Genomic DNA, 23,272 nt, shown 5'->3' on the forward strand with positions numbered 1-23,272 from the left:
CAACAGAAGGGTCCTCCGAGAGACCAGGCAAGGTGGACAGCTGTTTAATTCCCTCCATCTCCAAGGCAGCTATACCAAAAGCCCACCGGTACCCTTTTGGGTCCTTGAACTACCCTCTCCTGAGGTAGTCTATGCCAAGGATGCACGGAGCATCTGGGCCAGTCACAATGGGGTGCTTCTGCCACCCATTCCCAGTTAGACTCACTTCGGCTTCCAATACAGATAGCTGTTGGGATCCCCCCGTCACCCCAGAAATATAGATGGGTTCTGTTCCTGTATATCTTGATGGCATTAGGGTACACTGTGCACCGGTGTCTACCAGAGCCTTATACTTCTGTGGGTCTGATGTGCCAGGCCACCGAATCCACACAGTCCAGTAAACCCGGTTGTCCCTTTCCTCCCCCTGGCTGGAGGCAGGGCCCCTCTAATCCTCATCACAGTACTCATTTCTCATTTCTTGTACGTACGAGTCAGAAGTTTCTTCATTAAGATCAAGAGTAAGATCAGCCCTTCTACTCTGTCTGGGGAACTGCCCGCTGGAAACTGGAGCAGCAATTTTCCTGGAAGAACCTCTTTCTGTGATTGTTTTCCCTTGCAATTCGCGTACCCGTGCCCCTAGGGCTGCGGTAGGTTTCCCATCCCACTTCCTCATGTCCTCTCCGTGGTCACGCAGGTAAAACCATAGGGTGCCCCGTGGTGTGTACCCTTTATATTCTCTGTCTTGGGCAAAAGAACGCTTACTTCTAATAGCCGAGATACTGGTCCATACAGGTGAGGAGTAGGACCTATCCTCTCTGAGTTGCTGAATCTCCCAGGACAGTTTTTCGGACAGTTTCTTCACAGCCGAGACGAGGGAGGAAGAAAGACTTTCCTCGTATTGCCGGAGTTGGCCGGCCAATTCATCCACTGTTTGTTCCTCTCCATCTTTCCAGGTCATCACTGCCAATGAATTGGCGTATGACGATGGTGAGCTCCTTATAAACTTCCGCCACATGGGTTGTGTGCACTTGACTTCGTCTGGATCTTTAGATAGTTGTTCATTGTTCAGGTCATCATAAATCACCTCCAGCACAGCTAATTCTCTCAGAAACTGGATACCCTTCTCCATGGTGGCCCATTTGCTTGGGCGACATATGACATCTTCCTTAAAGGGATACCTTTCCTTCACGCTTGACAAGAGTCGCCTCCAAAGGCTGAGGATACGTGTCCCTTTTCCAATTGCTTTGTCAATGCCCCCTTCCCTAGAAAGGGATCCCAGCTGCTTGGCTTCCCTACCCTCTAATTCCAGGCTACTGGCCCCATTATCCCAGCATCGGAGCAGCCAGGTGACAATATGCTCACCTGGACGACGGCTGAAATCTTTTCGTATATCTCGCAGCTCACTCAGGGATAGAGATCGGGTGGTCACTGCCTCGTTTATGAGTTCTTCCTCTTCCTCCTCCCCGATCAGCGGCCGGCTTTCCTCCTCCCGTTCTCGTGATGGTCCTTCTCTAGGGTCATCTGTCTCGTATACTTCTTCCTCCGGTTCCCTTTTAGAAGAAGCTTCTTCTTCCCTTACTAAACGAGCTGACTTCCGCTTCCAAAATTTCTTCTTGTGTACAGGGGCGACTGATACCGGCACAGGCTCGTTCTTTGGTTCAGCCACAGGGCGTGTTGCTGGGGTTGGAGTGGCCGCAGTGCAAGTGCATGTCACCGGAGTCCGAGTAGCCGCAGGGCCTGTTGCCGGGGTTGGAGTGGCCGCAGTGCATGTCGCCGGGGTTGGAGTGGCCGCAGTGCAAGTGCATGTCACCGGAGTCTGAGTGGCCGCAGTGCATGTCGCCGGGGTTGGAGTGGCCGCAGTGCATGTCACCGGGGTTGGAGTGGCCGCAGTACATGTCGCCGGGGTTGGAGCGGCCGCAGTACATGTCACCGGGGTCGGAGTGGCTGCAGGGCCTGTCGCCGGGGTTGGAGTGGCCGTAGTGCGTGTTGCCCGGGTTTGAGTGGCCGCAGGGCCTGTTGCCCGGGTCTGAGTGGCCGCAGTGCGTGTCGTTTTACTGTCAGAGCCAGAGACCTTCTCTTCCCTTTGAGGGCACTGAATGGTGTTGAACAGGGCTCGGTAGGCATGGGCCAGGCCCCAGCACGTTGCAATGATCTGCATCTCTCTGGAGTTGCCAGGGTGACAGCATACTTTTTCCAAATATTCTACTAACTTTTCAGGATTCTGCATTTGCTCAGGGGTGAAGTTCCAAAACACTGGGGGTGCCCATTGGCCTAGGTACTTGCCCATCTTGTCCCACGCACCCTGCCACTCATAATTATTCAGCCTTGGGGCAGATCTCTGGATGATATTCTTAAATTGCTTACCAACTTTAGACAAAACCGAAACAGTATTCCCAAGAAGTACCAATAGAAGTATCTTAACTGCCCAAGGATGTTCAAAATACTGAAAAGTTACTGTAATGAAGGAGGAAACATCATAGAAGAAGGTAGTGACACTGCCATTCTGTATTTCCTCTGTAAAAAAACTCTCAGAAAAGTTACTGCAATTGCTAGTTGTCTCCACGAAATGGTCTCCGTGGTACAGTAACGGCTTCATTACGAAGTTTACATACCACAGAAACGTCAAGGTCAATGTTCTAAAAACAAACCTCACAAGTGAGACATTACTATTCACTGCAGACCACAGGAAACTGCAAAACCCAACACCAATCTTTAACATGTACAGCAGGAAAAAGAGCGTGATGCAGATTATACAAATTAAAATCGAGAACAGAGAAACCAACATTGTGACCCACAACTACTAACAGATATAAGTTCCTTAATACACTCCGGTTAATCTGTTATTATCTCAAACCCTTCGAGCCCCACGTTGGGCGCCAAAAAGGACTGTCATGGTTTAATTTCAGTCGGCAACTAAGCACCACGCAGCCGCTTGCTCACTCCCCCCCACCCGGTGGGATGGGGGAGAGAATTGGAAGAGCACAAGTTAGAAAAACTCGTGGGTTGAGATAAAAACAGTTTAATAATTGAAATAAAATGATAATAATAATAATATGATAATAATAATGCTAATACACAAAGCAAGTGATGCACAGTACAATTGCTCACCACCCGCCGACCGATGCCCAGCCAGTCCCCGAGCAGCGGCCCCCCCGGCCAGCTTTCCCCAGTTTATGTACTGAGCATGACGTCACATGGTATGGAATGTCCCTTTGGCCAGTTTGGCTGTGCCCCCTCCCAGCTTCTTGTGCACCTCCAGCCTTCTCAGTCAGTAGAGCATGGGAAGCTGAAAAGTCCTTGGCTAGTGTAAGCATTAGCTAGCAACAACTAAAACATCGGTGCGTTATCAACTTTGTTCTCATCCTAAATCCAAAACACTGTACCAGCTACTAGAAAGGAAATTAACTCTATCCCTGCCGAAACCAGGACAGCAGTGCAGGGCTGGCTGGAGTTACCCGGTGCTGTCTGCTCCACTGAGCTGGGCTGGCTCTTTGGCCGTTAATCCCATTTGGGGAATGGTTGGCTTTCCAGGCCTGCCCTCAGGATTTTGTTATTTCTGGGAAACGGCGTAGTTGAGTGGTAGCTCAGAGGGTTTGTTCTGATCCTTTTATCCATTGTCCTTTCTTCTTTTTTCATTTTCCACCTCTTGATCTGACTGAATAAGTGAGCAGGGGGAGGAGGCAAGGCTCTGCTAAGCATTACTCTGCAGCAGAAAGGAAGCCCTTGGGGGTGGTGTCCAAATTCCTGGCATCACTATCTGAATACTGTGGTTCTCTAGGCTAACCTAATAGCTCCATTAACCTTGTTTTCATGTCCTGGGGCTTTGCTGCAGCCTCAGAACTAATGGTGGGAGCTTCACAGATATGAACATCGACAGTCAAAGAGGCAGGATTGAGGTTTGGAGAAAGTACGTCACGTCAGCAAGCTGAAGAAATACAACTTAGTTGGAGGCATGCTAATTGCAGAGAGGAGGCTGGAACCTCCTTCAGATGTTTTCTAGGGCCTCTTACAGACAAGAGACTGGGCTTACAAGGGCCCTTTATGACTTTGCTGTGTATATACATTCTGTGTGTGACTTCGGATGTACCAGCTTGTTGTGCTGCTGTTCAGAGGGGCCTTGACAGGCTGGAAAAATGGGCCAATAGGAGTCTCATGGAGTTCAACAATGGGAAATGCCAATTTCTGCACCTGGGGAGGAGTAACCTCATGCAGCAGTACAAGCAGGGGACTGACCACCCGAAAAGCAGCTTTGCAGAAACACTGGGGGTACTGGTGGACCACAAGTTGACCAGCAATTAGGAAAAGCATTGCCAGCAGGTCAAGGAAGGTGATCCTTCCCCTCTGTTCTGCTCTGGTGAAACCACATCTGGAGGACTGTGTCCCGTGCTGGGCTCCCCAGTGCAGGGAAGACATGGACATACAGGAGGGTGTCCAGTGAAGGGCCACAAAAATGATGAAGAGACTGGGGCATCTGTGATATGCGGGGAGGCTGAAAGAGTTGGGACCATTCAGCCTGGAGAAGAGAAGGCTTAGGGGGATTTTACCAATGTGTATATGATGTCAGGGAGCAAAGGAGATGGAGCCAGACTCTTCTCAGTAGTGTCCAATGGCAGGACAAGAGGTAATGGGCACAGAGTGAAATAGAGGAAATGCTGTTTAAACATAAGGAAACACTTTTTTTTTTTTCCACTGGAGAGGTGGTTGAACGCTGGAACGTGTTGCCCAGTGAGGTTGCAGAATGTCCATCCTTGGAGATATTCAAAACCCAAGTGGACACAGCCCTGGGTAACCTGCTATAGCTGACCCTGCTTTGAGCAGAGGTTGGATTAGCTGATCTTGAGAGGTCCTTTCCAACCTCTGTCCCTTCCATAGAATGCTGTGGTTCTGCTGGACCTGCCTTCATGATGCAAGTTGCCTTTCTGAGTGAACTGCTGTATTTGGAAATCTGCATCCTTCACTCACTGTCCTGCTACATACTCCCTTGCAGTTTTGCAGGCATTGGCTTTCTAGAAACTTACCCTGCTTTCTTAATTTAGCTGGAAGCTCTGTGCTAGTGTCCATAGGCAGTGAGATGCCTGCCTCATGCTGATCGAGGCTGTGTATGAAGGCTGTGGTGGCTGGCTCCATTCTCTCTTGCAGAACAGGAGGTGGCTGATGCAGCCAGTTTTGGAGTTGGACAGTCAGAGTTCCTCATGTAATGAATGAGGAAGGGATACAGGGGACTGTCAGACTTCTGTCTCTACTCAGGAGTTAGGCATCTCTCTTAATTTTGGCCAGCACTACCTCTAGTGCCACCCATCTGCATCGCTGAGGAGCAGTCATGACATGTTGAGGATATGAGGCCAGAAGCTCATTTCTAAATCGGGTGGATGTTTCCTCCTTCCTGAGTTCACTCTGCTTTCCCATGTAAGAGTTCACCATTGACCAAAGCTGGAGCCGTGGGCTAACCTGTCTTATAAATTAAGTACAGGCAAAACACTTCATGTATACTGAACTCCATGGGATCGGGGACTTTTGTGCTTTGGCGTCTCACTGGGTGAGAAGCTCTATAAAGTGGGGTGTCAGGCATCCTTGCATTATCAGTAAGAAATGTGTCCTAGATCAGTGGGCCCCGACATCAGTACCTGAGGCTTAGGACTTTCTCAATACACAGGTATTTCAGTTCTTCAGCAGAAGCCAAAGGTGAATCTGCCAAATGGAGCCTGTATTTGCTGCTACCAGTGTTTCTTGTTTTCATAAACTGGCTGAGCCTGTTATTGTTTCTCTGGATAACCTCAAATAAAACCACAGTGTGCTGTTTGGAAATGTTCCTTGAGTAGGACTGACCTAACCATTGAAGATGAGTGCTATATGGTCAAGACGGCTCTCTGCTTGGCTGGTTGTAATATTTCAATTTGAAGCTGACGTTTCTTTCCCTTTGCAATGACGATAGTTTTTGACTGTCATAGCAGTGATTCTGCTTTATTAGCCTGATATTTTTCTTTTATAAAATTACTCCAAAGGCAGTGGTCTTGAATCAAGAGGTTCATTAATAATTGCACTGGGGTTTCATCCTTTCTCACTTCTGCATATATCATCATATTTCAGTGTTGAAGTGGGTCTTCCGTAGTTTCTGAGGCATCAGTCGTTAAGACAGAAGTAAAGTCTTTTCAGTTTAATTGTGGTTAGCTGGACCTAGCTGACAAGCGAGTGTCGTGTACTCTAACAGGAGTAGCTCAGGGTGATCCATTAGCTTACCTGGAGTTTCTTGGAAACCCAACCCATTTATAGCAGGTAGCTGTGTAACTCGCGTAAGCGTAGCTTCCAAGTGACTGGTGTGGTTTGATTGTGAAAGGTTTGTCACAGTCAGGGGTCTCCTAAAGTTTTGATAGTTCTCTTCCATTGTTTATATTGGTTGCACATGTCAATATTTGCTTGGCAACAGCAAAAAGGGACATTTGAGGCTTTTTATTTGGTTATGCAAACGGCCCTGTGGGTTTGACTTCATGTTGCATGTTACTATTGTTGGCAACATTCTCTGTGTATTGTACATGGCCACCTCCTCTCCACTCTTCCTGTTGGACGTTGTGCTAAAGGTGCTCGGCTTTCACCCTTGTTCTGTGTATTCAGGATTCAGCTCCTCGTAGGGTCTAGCGGGGTGCCCTGGCATCACAGAAGGCCAACAGCATACTGGATGTACAGATAGGAGCATACCCAGAGAGTGGGGGAGTGATTATTCCCCTCTACTCAGCACTCCGTAGACCACACCTCGATACTGCATCCATTGTGGGGCCCACAATATAGGAATGGCATTGCCGAACTGGTGTGAGTTGAGGAGAGAGTCCATAGGGTGGATGGGGGCTGAAGCACTTGCCCTGACAGGACAGGCCACAGGAACGGGAATTCTTCGGCCTGGAGAAGACACTGCTTCAGAGGGATTTCGCAGCAGCCTGCTAGTGTGTACAGGGAGGTTATCAAGGAGACAGAGCCCGGTGGTGCGTGGGGGAGGATGAGAGGCACAGGGGCGTCATTGAACTAGGTGGTTCCGTCTGGGCACAAGGAAGCTTTTTTCACTGTGAGGATAATTAAGGTGGGGAAGGGCCAGGGGCCCAGAGGATTTTTGGATCTTCCATCGTTGGAGGTTTTGAAAGACTTGACTAGACAAAGGCCTGAGCAATCTGGTCCGACTTCATAGCTGACCCTGCTTTGAGCAAGAGGTTGGACTAGAGATCTCTCAAGGATCCTTCCTACCTTAATTATTTCATGATTCTGTGATAAAGGTCTGTGATATACAAAGGATTAGAAGGATATTACTTCATTGTCCCTTTTGACTGAAAAATCCATGGATCTAGGTTGCCTTTTTTTTTTTAAAGAGATTGAAGTAATTGAATTTTATTTCAGAAATCATAGATAACTCTTGAATGACTTCTCATAGGTTTTCCTGCTTTTGTCTTTAGAGGGGCTGCTGAATGAGGATGTTGCATTTGAAAACATGCTGCAGAGCCTGTATTTCACATTTTTTTGTCTTTTTTGCAATGTTATAATTTTGTGGAGTATTTCTTACCTTTTGGCTTATAGTGCTTGACAGGCTTTTTATACCTTTCACTAATTTTCATCTAGTCAGTACATTAATGAGAGCAATGGCCTATGTATTTCCAATCTGTTATATTGCAGTTGCTCTGCTCTGGATATTGTAAGAATTTATGCCCCCTGAATCTTATTTGCAAGACAACTTTGTGGTTGTTTTCCATCTTAGCCATCCTGTAACCATTCACATACTGCAACAGTAGAATATCTTTCTAATATATTCTAATTTACAAAGGCTTTTTCCCCCTAGTTACCCAACTATTCTGTTAATAATTAGTACACCCCCCGATCTTTGTCTTGAGCCTTTTTTATTTTTTTTTGTGATAACTTCCATCATACCCTGAGCGGGCTGAATTCCTGTGCACTGGAGTCCTTTTGTACTAATCCATGTTCACTCTGTGTGGTCTTTAGGCTTCTGGTATGCCAGGAAACAGTGAAAGATTGCTGCTTATTTTTTTTCTTCAAACTTCTATTTTTTATCTTATATCAGCCTAGTTTGGACACTGGAAGATCTAGGTCATGCAGATTTGGTGATTTTTTTTTTTTTAACATTCAGAAAGTCTTGAAGTTGTGTATGTTTCATCTTAATAGAGACATTCAGTATAGTGCTAAATTCGTGACTTTTTTTTTGCCAGCTGTATGAAACAGGGTTAACATTGATTAGAAAAAGGGATAATTGTCAGTCTCCAAAGAGACATTTGCTTAAGTTTTCACTCTTAGTTCCAGTAGCAATTTTAAAATTAATTTGTTCTCCATTTCCAGTGTCACAAATGAATCTCTTGTGCAGTCTTGCTTTGTAAATTTGGCTGTTGGACTTACAAGTGGAAGTACCCACTCCACAAAATACTGAACTGAAAATTATATGCATCGTGTTAGATACAGTGTTTTCAGTCTTACCAGTTCTTGATTACATCATGTTGCCATATTTTACATCATACTAACTGTAGTCCTAGCAGAGATAAGAGCAAACTTGGACTGCTCACTAGTTTTCTAAAAGCTTTGCTAGCATAAGTGGGAAGTGCATCTGTTCTGCGCTTTTAGGTGCTTGTTCCTGAAGACAGCCTCATCTCTGAACAGCAGCTGAACAACCAGTGTCTGTCTATTTGCTTCAGCAATGCGGGTCTACCTTTGCATTTCAGTGATGTAATGGCAGTTAAGTCTACTAGACTGGTTATGGAAACACCGGTATTCTCTGCTGGCAAAACTGTTTGTGCTACTATAGTAAAGACATTCATGAGCAATGCAGTCTGTCAAGGGAAAATACAGACTTGTTGGTGTATCTGTCCTTCAGCTAGCAGTATTTCATTGACACAATGAAATGTGTCAATGGTAAGGGGTTAATGATGAGGAGTAAGTGGCTGTTACCTAACAATTAACAAGGTGTTGCTAGTCAGAGTAGACATGGTGGCTTACTTGGATTCTGCTTGTTTCTTTTTTTTTGCAAATATAAAACCTTAATTCTTGCATGGGAATACTGTAATTCTGCATCTGTTTTTTGTGACCTCCACTGATGACTTTTGACTAGTTTGAATTTCACATCAAAATATTTTATTCAAGTCCAGCTTAACTGAATCTTAAGAAGTAGGATGTACTACTCTTGTTGTCTTGCTATTTGCTGAATGGAAATTTGTGCACAGATCTGATAATAGTCTGTCAGCACTGTGAGGCTTTGGAGTTTTTTGGTTACCTTTTTTTTTAAAAAAAGAAAAAGCTGGGGGACAAAAAATGCTGTTTAACTGATATAAAAAAGTAGCATACAAAGCAAGGTATTTTGGAACATTATATTTAGTAGATGTCTCCCTGAAGCAAAGTTAATTGGATGGGAAGAATTGTGAGATTGTCACGACAGCCTAATTCTGAGACTTGGTCTGCACTTGGCTTCACTGGCATGCCTGTGTGCGTGTAGGTTCTGATTATTTTCAGTAAGGTAGTTACGCTAGTAAAAGGCCTGTTATGCAGTTTGTTCTGTTAAATTGCGATAAACTGCATGGATACAACTACTGTGCCAAAGAAGTGTTATGTTGTTTTGATTTTGATGGCCTAGCTAAGAAAGTAAAACTTAACTGTAGGTGAAACTGAAGTCAATGTTCACAGCTACCAGTTTGCCCCACAGATAGTTATCTTTTAAATCTCCGTTGTGTCAATAAACACTTCCCATATAGATTGCAGTGCAACATATAGCATGATTTTATTCTAGTTTATTTATTCTAAAAACTTAATTTTTTTTTTTAAAGTGTGCACATCTATTTTGAGACTGCCTGAAATATGTAGGCAGAAGTGCTAAAAGTTTGGACTATAGATGTTCTGTTCCCTTTGTTATTTTCCAACTTGTAGACTCTAGTAGGTCAACACAATGTCTTGCCTGGAATTTCCTTGCATTCTAAAATTAGGAGAAGGATCTAGGAAACAATAGCAAATGAAGTCTCTAAACCTCCTGCTCTGGCTTGAACCTTTGTTGTCATTTAGACTTTCACCTACTTCCTTTCTTATTAAACTGATTTGCATTAGAAAGAAATTAAAAAGAACTTATGCTGTTCAGTGTCAAGAGGACTTTTTTTTTTCCCTTCTTTTTTTACTTATTACGGTCTCCTGTACTACTTTAGACATCAAGAGTATGAATTTCATATCACTGCTGTTCATCCCAGAGCACTTCTCCTTTTCAGTATGGCGAGTGATGTGGAAGTACGACAACCTCAGTGTAGCAAAGGCCGTGCCGTGTTTTGCAGTCCCTCAAACATGCATTTGCACCCAGCAGCGCTTCCTGACTGAGACATCTCTATGGGAAATTGCAGAAGTTTTGATCTACAGCAGAGAAACTTCTCAAGTTATATTATTAGACCTCATCATCATCCCTTCTAGTGGGGCGAGCAGCTCTCTTTATGGTCTGCGTATTTTTTCATGGTTATGTTGTGCATCACCTTTTCCTTACCCCTCCCTTGTCTAGTCTGTATTACTGTTCTTTGCAATGTTATGAGTGACAGTTGTGGGTGTCCCACCACCCCAAACCTGAACAAATCTCAATACCCCACAACTACTCCTGGGGAGGTCTGTTTCAGCAACCTTTTATGCAGATGGATTACTGGAAAGGCAACTGAGAAAGAAGGTTCAGACCTCAAATTCTTGTTTGATCCTTCTCAGTGTGGTCTGTGTAAGCAGCCCTGACTCTCTGGACGTGTTTTCTGATCTGTAAGTAATCCTGCGATTACATCTTCTGTTGCTTACTGTAACTCTCTCTCTGCCTCTGGAGTAGGACAGACAGGATGGATTAGAAGTGGCTTCTGCGTGTTACTTCATAGACCTGAGTTTGTTCCTAGCTTCATTGCTACTTTCTTTTGCATCATGGATTGAGTTATTAGCTTCTTAAGGTTTGGCCATCTAAAACTCATAAATTGTTAGAGGTGACTTAGAGCACTTGTCTGTACTGTGGCAGAACCCAAACACATAATCAGAGACACAGTGTTACTATGTGTGTGTGCAACAGTCTCTGCCTTTATCTATTTGTGGGTTATGGGTAAACTTCTTTTCTTTACTGAAAAATTTCTTTACTGAAAGAGTGGTTAAACATTGGAAGAGGCTGCCCAGGGAAGGGGTTGAGTCCCCATCCCTGGAGGTATTTAGAAGACGAGTAGATGAGGCGCTTAGCGACATGGTTTAGTGGGCATGGTGGTGTTGGGTCGATGGTTGGACTCGATGATCTTAGAGGTCTTTTCCAACCTCAATGATTCTATGATTCTTAAAACTGTCTGTTTTCTGCCGTGGCCCAATATTGTTTGATTGTTATTCCCAGGCACTCTGAAATGATCCAGGAAATGCAGCAACCACCACAGTCCAGTATCCTATGTCCGACAATAGTTAGAAGCAGCTGCAAGATTTGTTCCGTTCATAATTATAGTATGCTGTGCTTAGTAAACTTACTGAGAGGCTGTTGATGTCTAGGAAGAGTATGATTGATGAATCTTGTAATTTACCATTTATAGCTAATTGACTTCTGAGAACAAGAGTAGGTGTGAAGAAGTTGGATGTTGTTAGACTAGGAGAACTCTAGAGGTCCCTTCCAGTCAACATTTCTATGACTGTGGTGTTTCTAGAAAGGAATTCTTTCCTTCTCTAATTCTTTGTTACTTGGGCCCTACAGATAGTTTGCCTGCTCCTTTTCTTTTCTGGTACAAGTGGCACAAACGCTTTCCCTGTTGGTGTAGGGACCTGTCACTGATGTCCTGACAAAATGTACTGTACAGCAGATGTGTATGACAGCAGGGACAGAACTTTGGTCTGGAAGTCCCCTTATGTTTCTCCTTTGTTGGCTTCTCTGGACCAGATTCATAAACACTGTCGTGTCTGCTGGCAAGCTGCTTTATAGTGACTTCCTCATCACGCTAGTATTTGAATGCCTAAGATGAACTGTTATCTTAGGAAACAAGGAACAGCCATTTTGTATCCTACAAGGGAGGGAGAAGAGCAGTGGGATGATAGAGATGTTAAATGAATCATGAAGCTAAACTCATTAAATGCCTTTCTTCTTTCACCCTCGCCTCTTGTAGACCTTAATCGGTGTTCTTATTTGTGTAGCGACTGCACTTTGAGGACCTCACCAGGACAGAGGTTATGAGAAAAGGCAGTTGTCTTCAGAGATGGATGCTCAGGTTTGCCCTGAGGTGAGAAGACAGGTTTCCCACAGAACTGCTGCTGACCCAGTTTTGTTCTCTCCTGTCATAGCCTTTCTTTAGGCTTCTGAATCTGCGCAAGCTGGGTCTGAGTGACAATGAAATCCAGAGACTTCCCCCTGAGGTTGCCAACTTCATGCAACTGGTGGAACTGGACATCTCCCGTAACGGTAAGGTCAAAGCTAAATGGGGAGTGGGTGCCCCACAGCCCTGCTTCTCTCAGTGTAGTAGTACTACCCTGTGCACTCATGTTCTGGAAGAGGCAGTACCCTTTCACAGTCCTGCAGAGTGATCTCTTGTGGGTCCTGAGCTATGAAAATATGGTTGTCTTACTGTGTCTTAGGCTGTTACCAGTACCTGGTGTCCCATTTTCCATGATAGGCTCTTCTCAAGCCTCTTTTTTTTCTTTCACATATTTTTTCCAGACATTCCAGAAATTCCTGAAAGCATCAAATTCTGCAAATCCTTGGAAATCGCAGACTTCAGTGGGAATCCTCTCTCCAGGTAGGAAGGCATATGCAACCCTTTTGTCCAGCTGAGAATGAGAGTTGAAGTTCCTCATTCTCCCTAGCTTTCTCTGGTCTTCATCTTGTAATTGTCTTCCCTTGAAGTCAAGGCATAGGATCACCCTGCCTTTGCCAAGACCTGCAGATGTCTGCTCTCCTAGCAGGTGGAACACTCAGCATAGGGAGGAGCTGGTGTGTGCTCCCTCTTCTGTGGGGCCTATGGCTTGGATTGATGAGCCTTTAGTCATACTGTTGCCACTGGTGTGAATGGTGAGGCCTTTTGTCCTTTTGGAATAAGTTTGTTACTCTCTCCCCATCCCTTCACCCTGGTGCAGAAACCGGAATGGGTGTGGACTCGTTGTAGTAGAGGGGTAGAGAAAGGCCTGCATGCTATCTTCTGCTCTCTGTCAGTCCTTTTTGCTCTCTGTCAGTCCTTTTTGCTCTCTGTCTTCTTATTTATAACTTAGGATGGCTGTCCTTTGAACTCTGTGTTCCGTCGGTTTCCCCGATATCTCAGTGCCCAGAGCTATGTCCAAGAACAGGGCTCTCTGCCTTGTCTCTTCAGTCTTCTGTCTCTACAGCTCTTAATCCATGATGTTTTGGCAATTTAAGTATGGGTCCTCTGCCTTGGTGAACCATGCTTTGAGGCAGTGGTGTCTTGATGCATTGTCTGCCAGGGTCCCTGTAGATGCCAGTTTGACTCCAGATGCCTGCTGCCCTTTGTGCTCCTGGGCAAGTGCTGCCCAAGTCGCCCTTTAAATAGATTTAACTCTCTGGTTCCCTCTTGTGGTGCCAGACACTGCCAGAGTGGGACAAGCTTTTCAGTCGGTGAGAATCCCTGTACCACAGGAATGACCAGGACTTCTACACTAGAAGTTATTTGTCAGTGTCTTTTTGTGGCCCAGAGTTGTAAATGTGTGTCGTGAGCAGTGGGGCACAGAAGCTCCAGGAACTGCCTGTGAACAGCAAAGGATTTCTCCTTTTCACGGGTCTTTCCCTGTTCTGTTGCACCTTAGAGCTGTTATGATGATACTACTTGGTCCTGGGGAATGCTGCAGTGTCATCTGCAGAAATATCCTTAGGTGGGCATTTGGATTACGTGGTAACCCTCCCTACTTCCAAATTTAAATGATCGCATGGCATATGCTTGAGTACTGCAGAGCCAAGTTTGCACACTTGGACACATAGTGACTTTGGTGCAAGGGGGTATTGTTGTCTTGAAAATGGGGCATATTCTGGATCAGGAGCCAGGGTCAGAGTTGGTTCCTGCTCTTCTCCTTTCTACATGTTGATACCAATTGGGATAAGACTGGCTTTTTGGAGATTTAAGTGAGGAATTTAGGGCTTGTTTTGTGCACAGAATTAATGGTGTTTTGTTCTGTCGTGCTTTCACAGGCTTCCAGAGGGCTTCACACAGCTTCGGAGCCTGGGCCATTTGGCTTTGAATGATGTGTCCCTGCAGAGCCTCCCCAGTGACATTGGGAAGTGAGTATGCCCCCGTTCCTCATAACGGGGAGGAGGGTTGGGGTGGGGACACCATGCTATTGGGGTGGCGACACTAGCAGGACTTGGAGGGGAAGAGCGTGCCATCCCAGTTACAGCTTGCCACTGTACTGAACATACTGTGTGAGCACGTCTAAGTATTCTTGTTAAAAGACAACCTTTTTAAAAAGGTTCCTTTCCTGGTCTCAGCTGCTTGTCCTCCTGTGTGGTCTGTGGCACAGGCAAGGAGTGCATCCAGGCTTCTCAAATCCTCTATCTTTCCTTACTTTATGAGTGCCCGTTTGCCCCTCTCCAAACAGGTGTGGTCTGTCTGATGATGTTGAAATGATTTATGCTGCTAGCAAATGGCCAAGGCAAAGCCCATGGGGCTTTGCCTGTGGGGTGCAGTGCCCCTCCCATGGGATTTGGCTTTCTACACGTGAGGGATTTTATTTTTTTGGGCAGACAGTCCTGTATGTGATACCATGTTTTCTTGTCCTGAGTTTGGGTGCAGTGTTGTTCCCCCATGATTTTGCAATAAGCAGTCACCTTCATCAGTAGTCATTTAAGATCCTCTTTGTTTTTTGTTTTCCCCTGTCATCTCCATGCATGGGTACACACTCATGTGCATGCATTTGTGCAGGTCATGAGGGGTGGTCCCAAGGGAAGGGATATGAGCATCTCCTTTTATCCCTGAAGCTCTATTCAGTGAATCTGGCTTTCTTGCTCCCTTTTCTCTTGCAGTTTGGCAAACCTGGTGACTTTGGAGCTACGTGAGAACCTGCTAAAGACTCTCCCCACGTGAGTGTCTGTCTGGTGGCTTCAGGAGTTTCCTGCCCGATTGTTCTTACTGATTCCTCAGGGACTTGCTGTTTCTGTAGTACAGGTTCTAGCACTTTGCTTGGGAGGGCTCAAGGCTTTGCATAAATTAGCTGCATCTTGCTGGATTTCTGTAAATTGGGGTGAGGAGGGAGAGAGATGGTACAGGTCTTAAGAGCAGGGAAGGATGTTCAGAATCTGTACTCAGCCTCTGTGTCAGGATTGATTTGTAATAGACGGGGTTCCACAAGAAAGCTGTTGGAAATGGTGAGAACCATTTTTCCTGAAGAGGTGGAGCAGATGACAGATTCTTTTGGAAAAAGAGAGAAAAATGTACTGATGTGGGTATAGGAAGAACTCTGTATACAGTGAAGTTCATCATTTGAAGAGCAGCAGAATACAGCTGAAGACACATTTTGCTTCTGACATCTCTGTTTTCTTGGGTATCCCTTCTGATTGTTCTGGTTGAGCAGTTTGTGGGAATGGGTGGGATAACTGGCTTTCCTGCAGCAGACAAAAAATAAGCCAGCAAGGGAGAAGAGGTAAGTCTTGTTAAATGTTTCAGAGAGTTAGGGACAGAGATGAATTCCTGGTAGAGGATCTGGTTGGTACAGCTGATGCTATCAGGTAGATAGGATGTGGAGTACTAATGAGTCTCTACGTTAATCTCTGGTTTGGAGCCCATGAGAGTTGTTTGTTGAGTTTTCTAACCTACGTTAGCTCTGTCAGCTTGTTTTCTGCCTGCTTATCCATCCAACTGATGATTCCCTCAGTCTTCCTTGAACATACGTTGGAAGGGATTCTACTTGACTTCTTTTTGAATAGCAGTGTGTTTTGGCACCACACAAACTCCGCAGTGAATGTGTGAAGCATGCAACTATTGTCACTTTTCCTCAGTGCCCTCTTACTATTCATGGCAAGTATTCAATTTGACTACCCGTACTTTCCCTCTTGCTCCTCTGCTTTATTTAAAAAAGAGGGCAAAGGAGGCATCTCATGATACAATGTTCAGGCAAGGCTTTGAGTCTCTAAGCAGTTAGGGCTTTAGTCTTGCTTCTTCTGTGATGGCCATGCCTCCCTCACTGTGAGACGTTGCTTTGACTCAGGCGCATGCTCTTCCTGATGGTTATTTTCCTCTGGGACCTGCAAGTACAGGCTTTGTATGACATCAGTTATATCTGCTTGTAGAATTCATGTGTCAGCTTTGACCCAGAGGACAAGACACTTCTAAAAAGGAGCTGAAAGAGTCTGCACTGGTCAGCTCCCAGGCTTCATGTCTGGTGATTACACAATGTAGAAGCATAATTCAAATTAACACTGTCATCTTGTCTCTGATGCCAAAGTCACTGGATCTTTTCTGCACAGAAGTTGTCAGCATTAACACCCTGTCACAGAAAGGCCCCACATGGAATATAGCCACAAGGGAGAACATGAGAGCCAAAGCTCCTTGTGCCAGGCTGAGAACAGGCAAGCAGGAGAAATTTGGGTCCTGGTGCTGGGACCCAAATGTCTGTTCCATGTGTTCTTTGTGTTCATACAGACAGGTACCACCACTGTGATACATCATATAAACGAAGAGGTGCAATAGCTACATCCAAAGCTGGGCTTTCAAACTGCAGTGAAGAATGGTCCCAATGACTTTTCACCATCTAGGAACCAGCAAGTATCTGGAGTTTGAGAATTCAGTCTGTGACCAAACCCATATGGTTTCTGGGGAGATCTCTCATGCCCAGTGCTCCCTTGTTTCCCTATGTTAGATTTGTATGCTATCCAGCAAGATACTTGTAGCATGCTATGAGTTTTTGGGGTTTTTCTCTGAAAGATAAGTCCAGGCTTGATATTCATTCTGCAGTGCAATTCCAGCTTCCTTTGATCTTTCCTCAATTTCCCAAATTCTACTTTTGGATGACTTCCAAAAGTAGAAGGAGGATCTTGAAGGCCAAGGCAATTTTCGTCAGATCTGTCAATCAAATATGAGATCGAAATCAATGGCCAAAGAAATTTCAGTGGTACTGTCAGGTACTCTACCCAGGTCCGAAGCTCTCTTGTACTTAGTCTGGTTGCAAATTGTGCCCAAGAATGGCTCTAAACAAGTCCAAGTGATCTTGCCAAAGAGTAGAATGACTTATTGAAATGATTGATGCTTTTAGTTTTCAAGGTTACTGAGCCCAGTAGGTAGATGGGCTTCAATACTGTGAATTTGTGACTGCATAATGCATCAGTGTCCTTTTGATTTTTGTTGTTGTTGTTGAGCTCCTTAAAAGATCCAGTTTGCAATGACCTTTACTTGTCAAAATTTAATTTCATTGGTTAGTCTTCTGCTGTCGACTGAGTTCTGAAACAGTTCGTCTTGTACAGTTGATTATCACTCCTCATGTCTCCCACACAGATGGGACACAGCTTGCCAATAATTTGGAAAGGGTAGCTCTTGTTGATGTATTCTCATGGAATAGTGGAGGGTGATCTATACTGAGGCATTTTGCAAGACCTTGTATATCAACATGGATTCCACAGCTCACTTGTCCCTATTTTGGGAATTCAAACTGTGAAGGTGCGAAGGGACAGTCAAGGCTGCTTCACCCTTCAGAGAAGTCAAAGAGCAAATGTACAGTCATAATGAGAGACTGCTATACAGCAGAATCCTTTTGATGATCCTGTTGATAAACCTTTGCTTGAGTTAATATCTCAAAATCCACCACTGCATAAGGTAAGAACTTGCTTTTCCTGTGTAGCCCAAATATTTTTTATAGCCTGGCCCAGGCAAGACATATCTCTTTTATCACTTTCTCACAGATTTGCAGCCCCCAACTTCCTTAGCTTGGATGGCATTGAGATGTATAGCTCTATTTCCAGAGAAATGTAGTGATTTCTGTATTAGGACAATTCCTTATGAAAAGAATAAAAAGAACTGAAGACCCTCCCTACTGGGGAAGCGGGCAGTGCTGAGATGGCGGTTCTGCCCTAGTGTAAAGTGAGAGGCAGCAACCCCTGTTTGGGGAAGTGGGAGTTGGAGTTGATGGGGTAGGACTGAGAGCCGAGGACACATGAACACCTGGGCCATGTCAGAAGAACTGAATCCTGGTTTTGTGGGGTTGCAGACTGCAGCCTTTTATATCACCAGGTCGTAATGTGTTTGGATACTCAGGGCACATCCTTGGACTACCAGTGTTGACAGGCTTTGGTTCCCGTGCAGGCTTCTCGTAGTATCTTGCCTAGTGCACTTCTTGTCTGTATGTCTTGACCTCTTCTGAGACATCGTGCCAGTGTTGTCCTTCCCTTTCTCTTAAGCAGCATGGGCATCCCATTTGGGGAAACTGAGACTGTTGAATTTGTCATTCCTGCCTCTCCCTGCAGCTATGGTCCCCTTGCCCCCCAAATATGTATTGTCCTCTGCTGACTCTCTCCCGTTACCTGTTAGTCTGTGCCCAGGTCCCTATCCTTGCTGCAGAAATGGGCAGCAATATTAAGGCGTGGCTTGTCATCTGTCATGTTTTTGGTCACAGAGTATTTTATGGTGGGAGGGGGAGACGGCAAATTGGTGACAGAGTGGAAACTGGCTGCTTTGGGACTGCTGGTGCTACTGAACCCAATTCCCTGGTGCAGATGGTCTGGCTTGGGGAAGGGTACCAACTCCCCTAAACTGCTTGGCTTAGAGGGACTATGAAAAAGGTCAGGATTGCCCCACCTGTTTTAGGAGTTATTAAAAATTATGTAATTTGTGAGATGTGTGTCCCAGATGCTAACCTTCTGTTCGTTCTTTCTTTCTTTCTTTTTTTTTTTTTCTTCTCTCTTCCCCTCTCTACTCCCTGTATCTTGCAGTTCACTCTCCTTCCTTGTCAAGTTAGAACAGTTGGATCTTGGTGGCAATGATCTGGAAGTACTGGTAGGTGAGGGATGGTGGGGAGGGAATATGGGTGGTTGGTAGGGGCAGAACCCTGTACCTCTGTGGAAGCAAGTGGTTTTTCATCTGAAATGCAAAGAAATAGACCCGCAGGTTGTTTGGGAAGATTCTCATCTGCCCACCATGACCTAGTCATTGTTCCCAGCATAATGTTCTCTTCATGTGTTGGCCCTTGTGTCTTGCTTCCTACTGTCCTCATGCACAACTTGCTCTGCTCTTTCGAATCACTTTTGCTCTGGGATGTTAATTCTTGCTATCTAGCTGCCTAAGGATCTTTTCTTTCCAATGAGACTCTCTAGTACTTCCTTTCTCTTCTGTGTTGCACTGCCCCCAGTTGTTGCTTTTCTCTTCTGCTAGGCCAACTTTCTGCCTTTCTCTTTTCGGATTTGATTTCTCTACTGCAAAGTGCAGGACTATTCCGTGTTGTTCCTGGCAGTGAAGTCAGCCAAGCATGGGGTGTGTGCCCTCTGGATTGGGGTGCCTCCATGGAGGGCTCTGAGCGTAAGCGTGCTGAGAGCCAGTGCAGAGTCTTGAAATTCAGCTTGTCTTGACATTCAGGGACATCCAATGATATTCTTTAATTTTGCAGCTATGGATTAAGCTGTTACTGAATCCTGCTCTTAATGTTCTGGAATGCTTTTTGGCAGAAACCTATCTAAATTGGGAGGCAAAGGAGTTCGTGCAGCTTGCTATGCACAAGGCTGCAGCTTACTTGTGAGAACAGTTGTCTGACACTTGAACCGCACTCCAGTGGTGCATTAACTCCAAACCCAAATGCTAATCAGTGTGTATGGTGTTTGTGGAGTGATGCTGTAAACGTATGTCTACCATTGCTGATGGTGCTGCTCTATCATGTTGAGTTGGCCAGTGTTACCCAAATGTTTGTTTTCATGCCTGAGAGGAGGAAGAGGAGAAAGACTCATTTCTTCCATTAAGCCAGAATTTCCAAAACCCTGTTTAGTTCTTGTCTTGCCTGCTACCAGACAGTCCTTGCTGTTGTCTTCTGTGTTTCCTGTTGGGACCTTCTGCAGCCAGTATGCCATCCCAGACATTTCCAAACATATGTGGTGCTATATTGTGGCACACCAACATGTTAGCTTCATAAACAATTTGGTGAATAGTTCTAGGAGGTGTAAAAGCAGTAACAATGTCTAGCTTTGCAGAGGTGTGGTGTGATTTGTAGCATCCTCGAGCAGCTTCTCCCCTGTGGAAGGGACTGATGCTATTACTGTCCTGCTCTGTTACAGCCAGATACTCTGGGAGCGCTACCCAACCTGCGTGAGCTTTGGTTAGACCGGAACCAGCTCTCAGCCCTGCCTCCGGTGAGTACCTGTTCAGGGCCATTGATTCACCACTTTGCTCCCTTCCTCAGCTGCTCCCTCGAGCTGTAGTGTCTCCTTTCTGATCCTAGGAGCTGGGCAATCTCCGCCGCTTGGTCTGTCTGGATGTGTCAGAGAACAAGCTGGAGCAGTTGCCCAACGAGGTCAGTGGGCTAGTAGCACTGACGGACTTGCTCCTGTCACAGAACCTGTTGGAATGCATTCCAGATGGGATTGGTGAGTATTGCGGGGTGGGGAGCAGTGCAGGATTTCACTGCCTTGGGCAGTGCTCCTGGCGGGGGGGCTTCAGGCAAGAGTGTATGTAACAAGGTATTAGGGCTTGATGGACATAGTCACAATCGTTGAGTGCAGAAGCAGTAGGTGATACTGGTGAGCAGAACTCTACAGGACAAGTTCAGGTTCTTGATCTGCAGACCTTATGGCAGCCTATCAGTACTTAAAGGGGGCTTATAAAAAAGATGGTGGCAAACTTTTTAGCAGGGCCTGTTGCGACAGGACAAGGGGGAATGGCTTTAAACTAAAGCCATTTAAATGTTTAAATGACTTTAAATGACTTTAAACTAATGTGTTGGTCGACAGCCGGCTGAATATGAGCCGGCAGTGTGCCCAGGCGGCCAAGAAGGCCTATGACATCCTGGCCTGTATCAGAAATAGTGTGGCCAGCAGGAGTAGGGATGTGATTGTGCCTCTGTACTCGGCACTGGTAAGGCCACACCTTGAATACTGTGTTCAGTTTTGGGCCCCTCACTACAAGAAGGATGTTGAGGTGCTGGAGCGTGTCCAGAGAAGGGCAACGAGGCTGGTGAGGGGTCTGGAGAACAAGTGTGATGAGGAGCGGCTGAGGGAACTGGGGTTGTTTAGCCTGGAGAAGAGGAGGCTCAGGGGAGACCTCATTGCTCTCTACAACCACCTGAAAGGAGGTTGTAGCGAGGTGGGTGTTGGTCTCTTCTCCCAAGTAACAGGCGATAGGATGAGAGGAAATGGCCTCAAGTTGCGCCAGGGGAGGTTTAGATTGGACGTGAGGAAAAATTTCTTTACTGAAAGAGTGGTTAAACATTGGAACAGGCTGCCCAGGGAAGTGGTTGAGTCCCCATCCCTGGAGGTATTTAAAAGATGAGTAGATGAGGCACTTAGGGACATGGTTTAGTGGGTGGTGGTGTTGGGTCGATGGTTGGACTCGATGATCTTAGAGGTCTTTTCCAACCTCAATGATTCTATGATTCTATATGATTCTAAAGGGGGGTGGATTTAGACTAGATATAAGGAAGACAGTTTTTACGCTGAGGGTGGTGAAACACTGGCACAGGTTGCCCAGAGAGGTGGTGGATGCCCCATCCCTGGAAACATTCCAGGTCAGGTTGGACGGGGCTCTGAGCAACCTGATCTAGTTGAAGATGTCCCTGCCCACGGCAGGGGGGTTGGACTAGATGACCTTTAAGAGGTCCCTTCCGACCCAAACTATTCTATGATTCTATGATCTGCATCATGCATGGGTGAAACCTGTGAACAAGCCTGGTGGGGAAGAAAGGTAGCGCCTGTATTGTTAGGTTACATAATCCCTGATGGGAGGCATTTCGGCCAGATGAACATAGAACAGTGTCATTATCTCTGGCATAGTTCACACCTAGCTTGTTGCCCTGGCCAGGTCAGCTGAAGCAGCTCTCCATCCTCAAGGTGGACCAGAATCGGCTGACAGAGGTGACAGAGTCAATTGGGGACTGCGAAAATCTGTCAGAACTCATCTTGACAGAGAACATGCTGACAGTAAGTACACCAGCAGCCATCCCGCCTCTCCTGCGCTGTTCAGTTTAGCCACATGCCAGGGATCTTTTCCCATCTTTTGGCCTCTGAGCCGGATTCCTGGGCATGCTCCATCTGCTCTCCCTTCAGCTGCTTTGATGCACGGAGTTTCACCTAGCTCACAGGCTCTTGAGAAGATCCTGGTGGAAGCTGCTTTTTCTCACTGTTTTTTTTTCTCTGAAAAATTCTCAAGGATAGGTAGGATGCTGGCTTTAGGATAGCCAATCCTGAAGCCCTTCCAATCTGATGAGAGCAGCACTACATCAAAAGCTGCATGTGGCGAGGGGCCATGGAGTAGTGTAATTTAAAATGGCCCTGCTCCAAACTGCTCGTGATTTGATTGTTAAAACTCCAGTATTGGGAATGGATAGATGAACAGGAGAAAGTTCTTGACCAGTAGTGTTCTGAGTGTGCTGTGCTGAGGTGAAGAGTTGGCATGTAACAGTCTGTGAACCTGGGGGAAAATCTGTCCCAAAGTTATAGTGAGAACTTTATAAAAAATGTGTCTGTTAGGGCAGAAGACAGCTTTTTTCCCCCAGATAAGAGGGCTTTATGCCTTTATACCTTTATTCTATTGCTCTTATCTTTTCCAACTACTGAATCATCTCCTTCCTAGGCCTTACCAAAGTCCCTCGGCAAGCTGGCCAAGCTGACGAACCTGAATGTGGATCGGAACCGGCTAACATCCCTTCCAGCTGAGATTGGAGGCTGTGCCAATCTGAATGTGCTGTCCTTGCGAGACAATCGCCTGGCCCTCCTGCCACCAGAGCTTGCCAACACCACTGAGCTTCATGTCCTGGATGTGGCCGGAAACAGGTCAGCAGCAGGAAGGGTAAACAGGCTTGTAAGCATATTCCTAAGGAGGCTGCTGTGAAGGAGCAGTATGGTCTGGGCCATGGTGTGTTTTGGAGACACTGGATCTGTGCTGATCCCAGGATCCGCGGTTTGGAGAAGCCCAGACTGGCTGCTTAGGGCTCGGGAAAGAGGGGGTGTGTGTGTCTCAAGCTTTGCCTGTTAAGCCCTTCTCCGTGTTACTTGAGTACAGGGTAGAACTAATGCAGAAGTGTGGGGGCATTTTGCCATGTGTGAAATAAAGATCAGGGGAAATCCTTGGTCCGCTGTCATCCTGCAGAATTTGTAGTTGTGTGTCATCAGTCCTCAGGTGATTGGTGCCAAAGCCTTGTTTATGATGTGCACAACTTCACAGTGTGCAAA

General features: G+C 45.9%; 1 protein-coding gene across 24 annotated transcripts in view; it reads left to right on the plus strand.

Moving 5' to 3' along the window:
* The window catches only part of SCRIB (scribble planar cell polarity protein), a 127,289-nt gene that overhangs the window by 16,158 nt on the left and 87,859 nt on the right, over positions 1–23,272 (plus strand). For all 24 annotated transcript variants that reach the window (XM_076363669.1, XM_076363647.1, XM_076363655.1 and 21 more), the window contains exons 2-10: positions 12,262–12,379; positions 12,635–12,713; positions 14,111–14,200; positions 14,942–14,998; positions 18,836–18,899; positions 20,165–20,239; positions 20,329–20,473; positions 21,903–22,021; positions 22,674–22,873. In XM_076363669.1, coding sequence (XP_076219784.1) covers positions 12,262–12,379; positions 12,635–12,713; positions 14,111–14,200; positions 14,942–14,998; positions 18,836–18,899; positions 20,165–20,239; positions 20,329–20,473; positions 21,903–22,021; positions 22,674–22,873 — 947 coding nt within the window. The remainder of the gene's footprint in view (positions 1–12,261; positions 12,380–12,634; positions 12,714–14,110; positions 14,201–14,941; positions 14,999–18,835; positions 18,900–20,164; positions 20,240–20,328; positions 20,474–21,902; positions 22,022–22,673; positions 22,874–23,272) is intronic.

This window comes from Aptenodytes patagonicus, unplaced genomic scaffold (genome assembly GCF_965638725.1).
Source record: "Aptenodytes patagonicus unplaced genomic scaffold, bAptPat1.pri.cur scaffold_77, whole genome shotgun sequence".
Taxonomy (NCBI): Eukaryota; Metazoa; Chordata; class Aves; order Sphenisciformes; family Spheniscidae; genus Aptenodytes; species Aptenodytes patagonicus.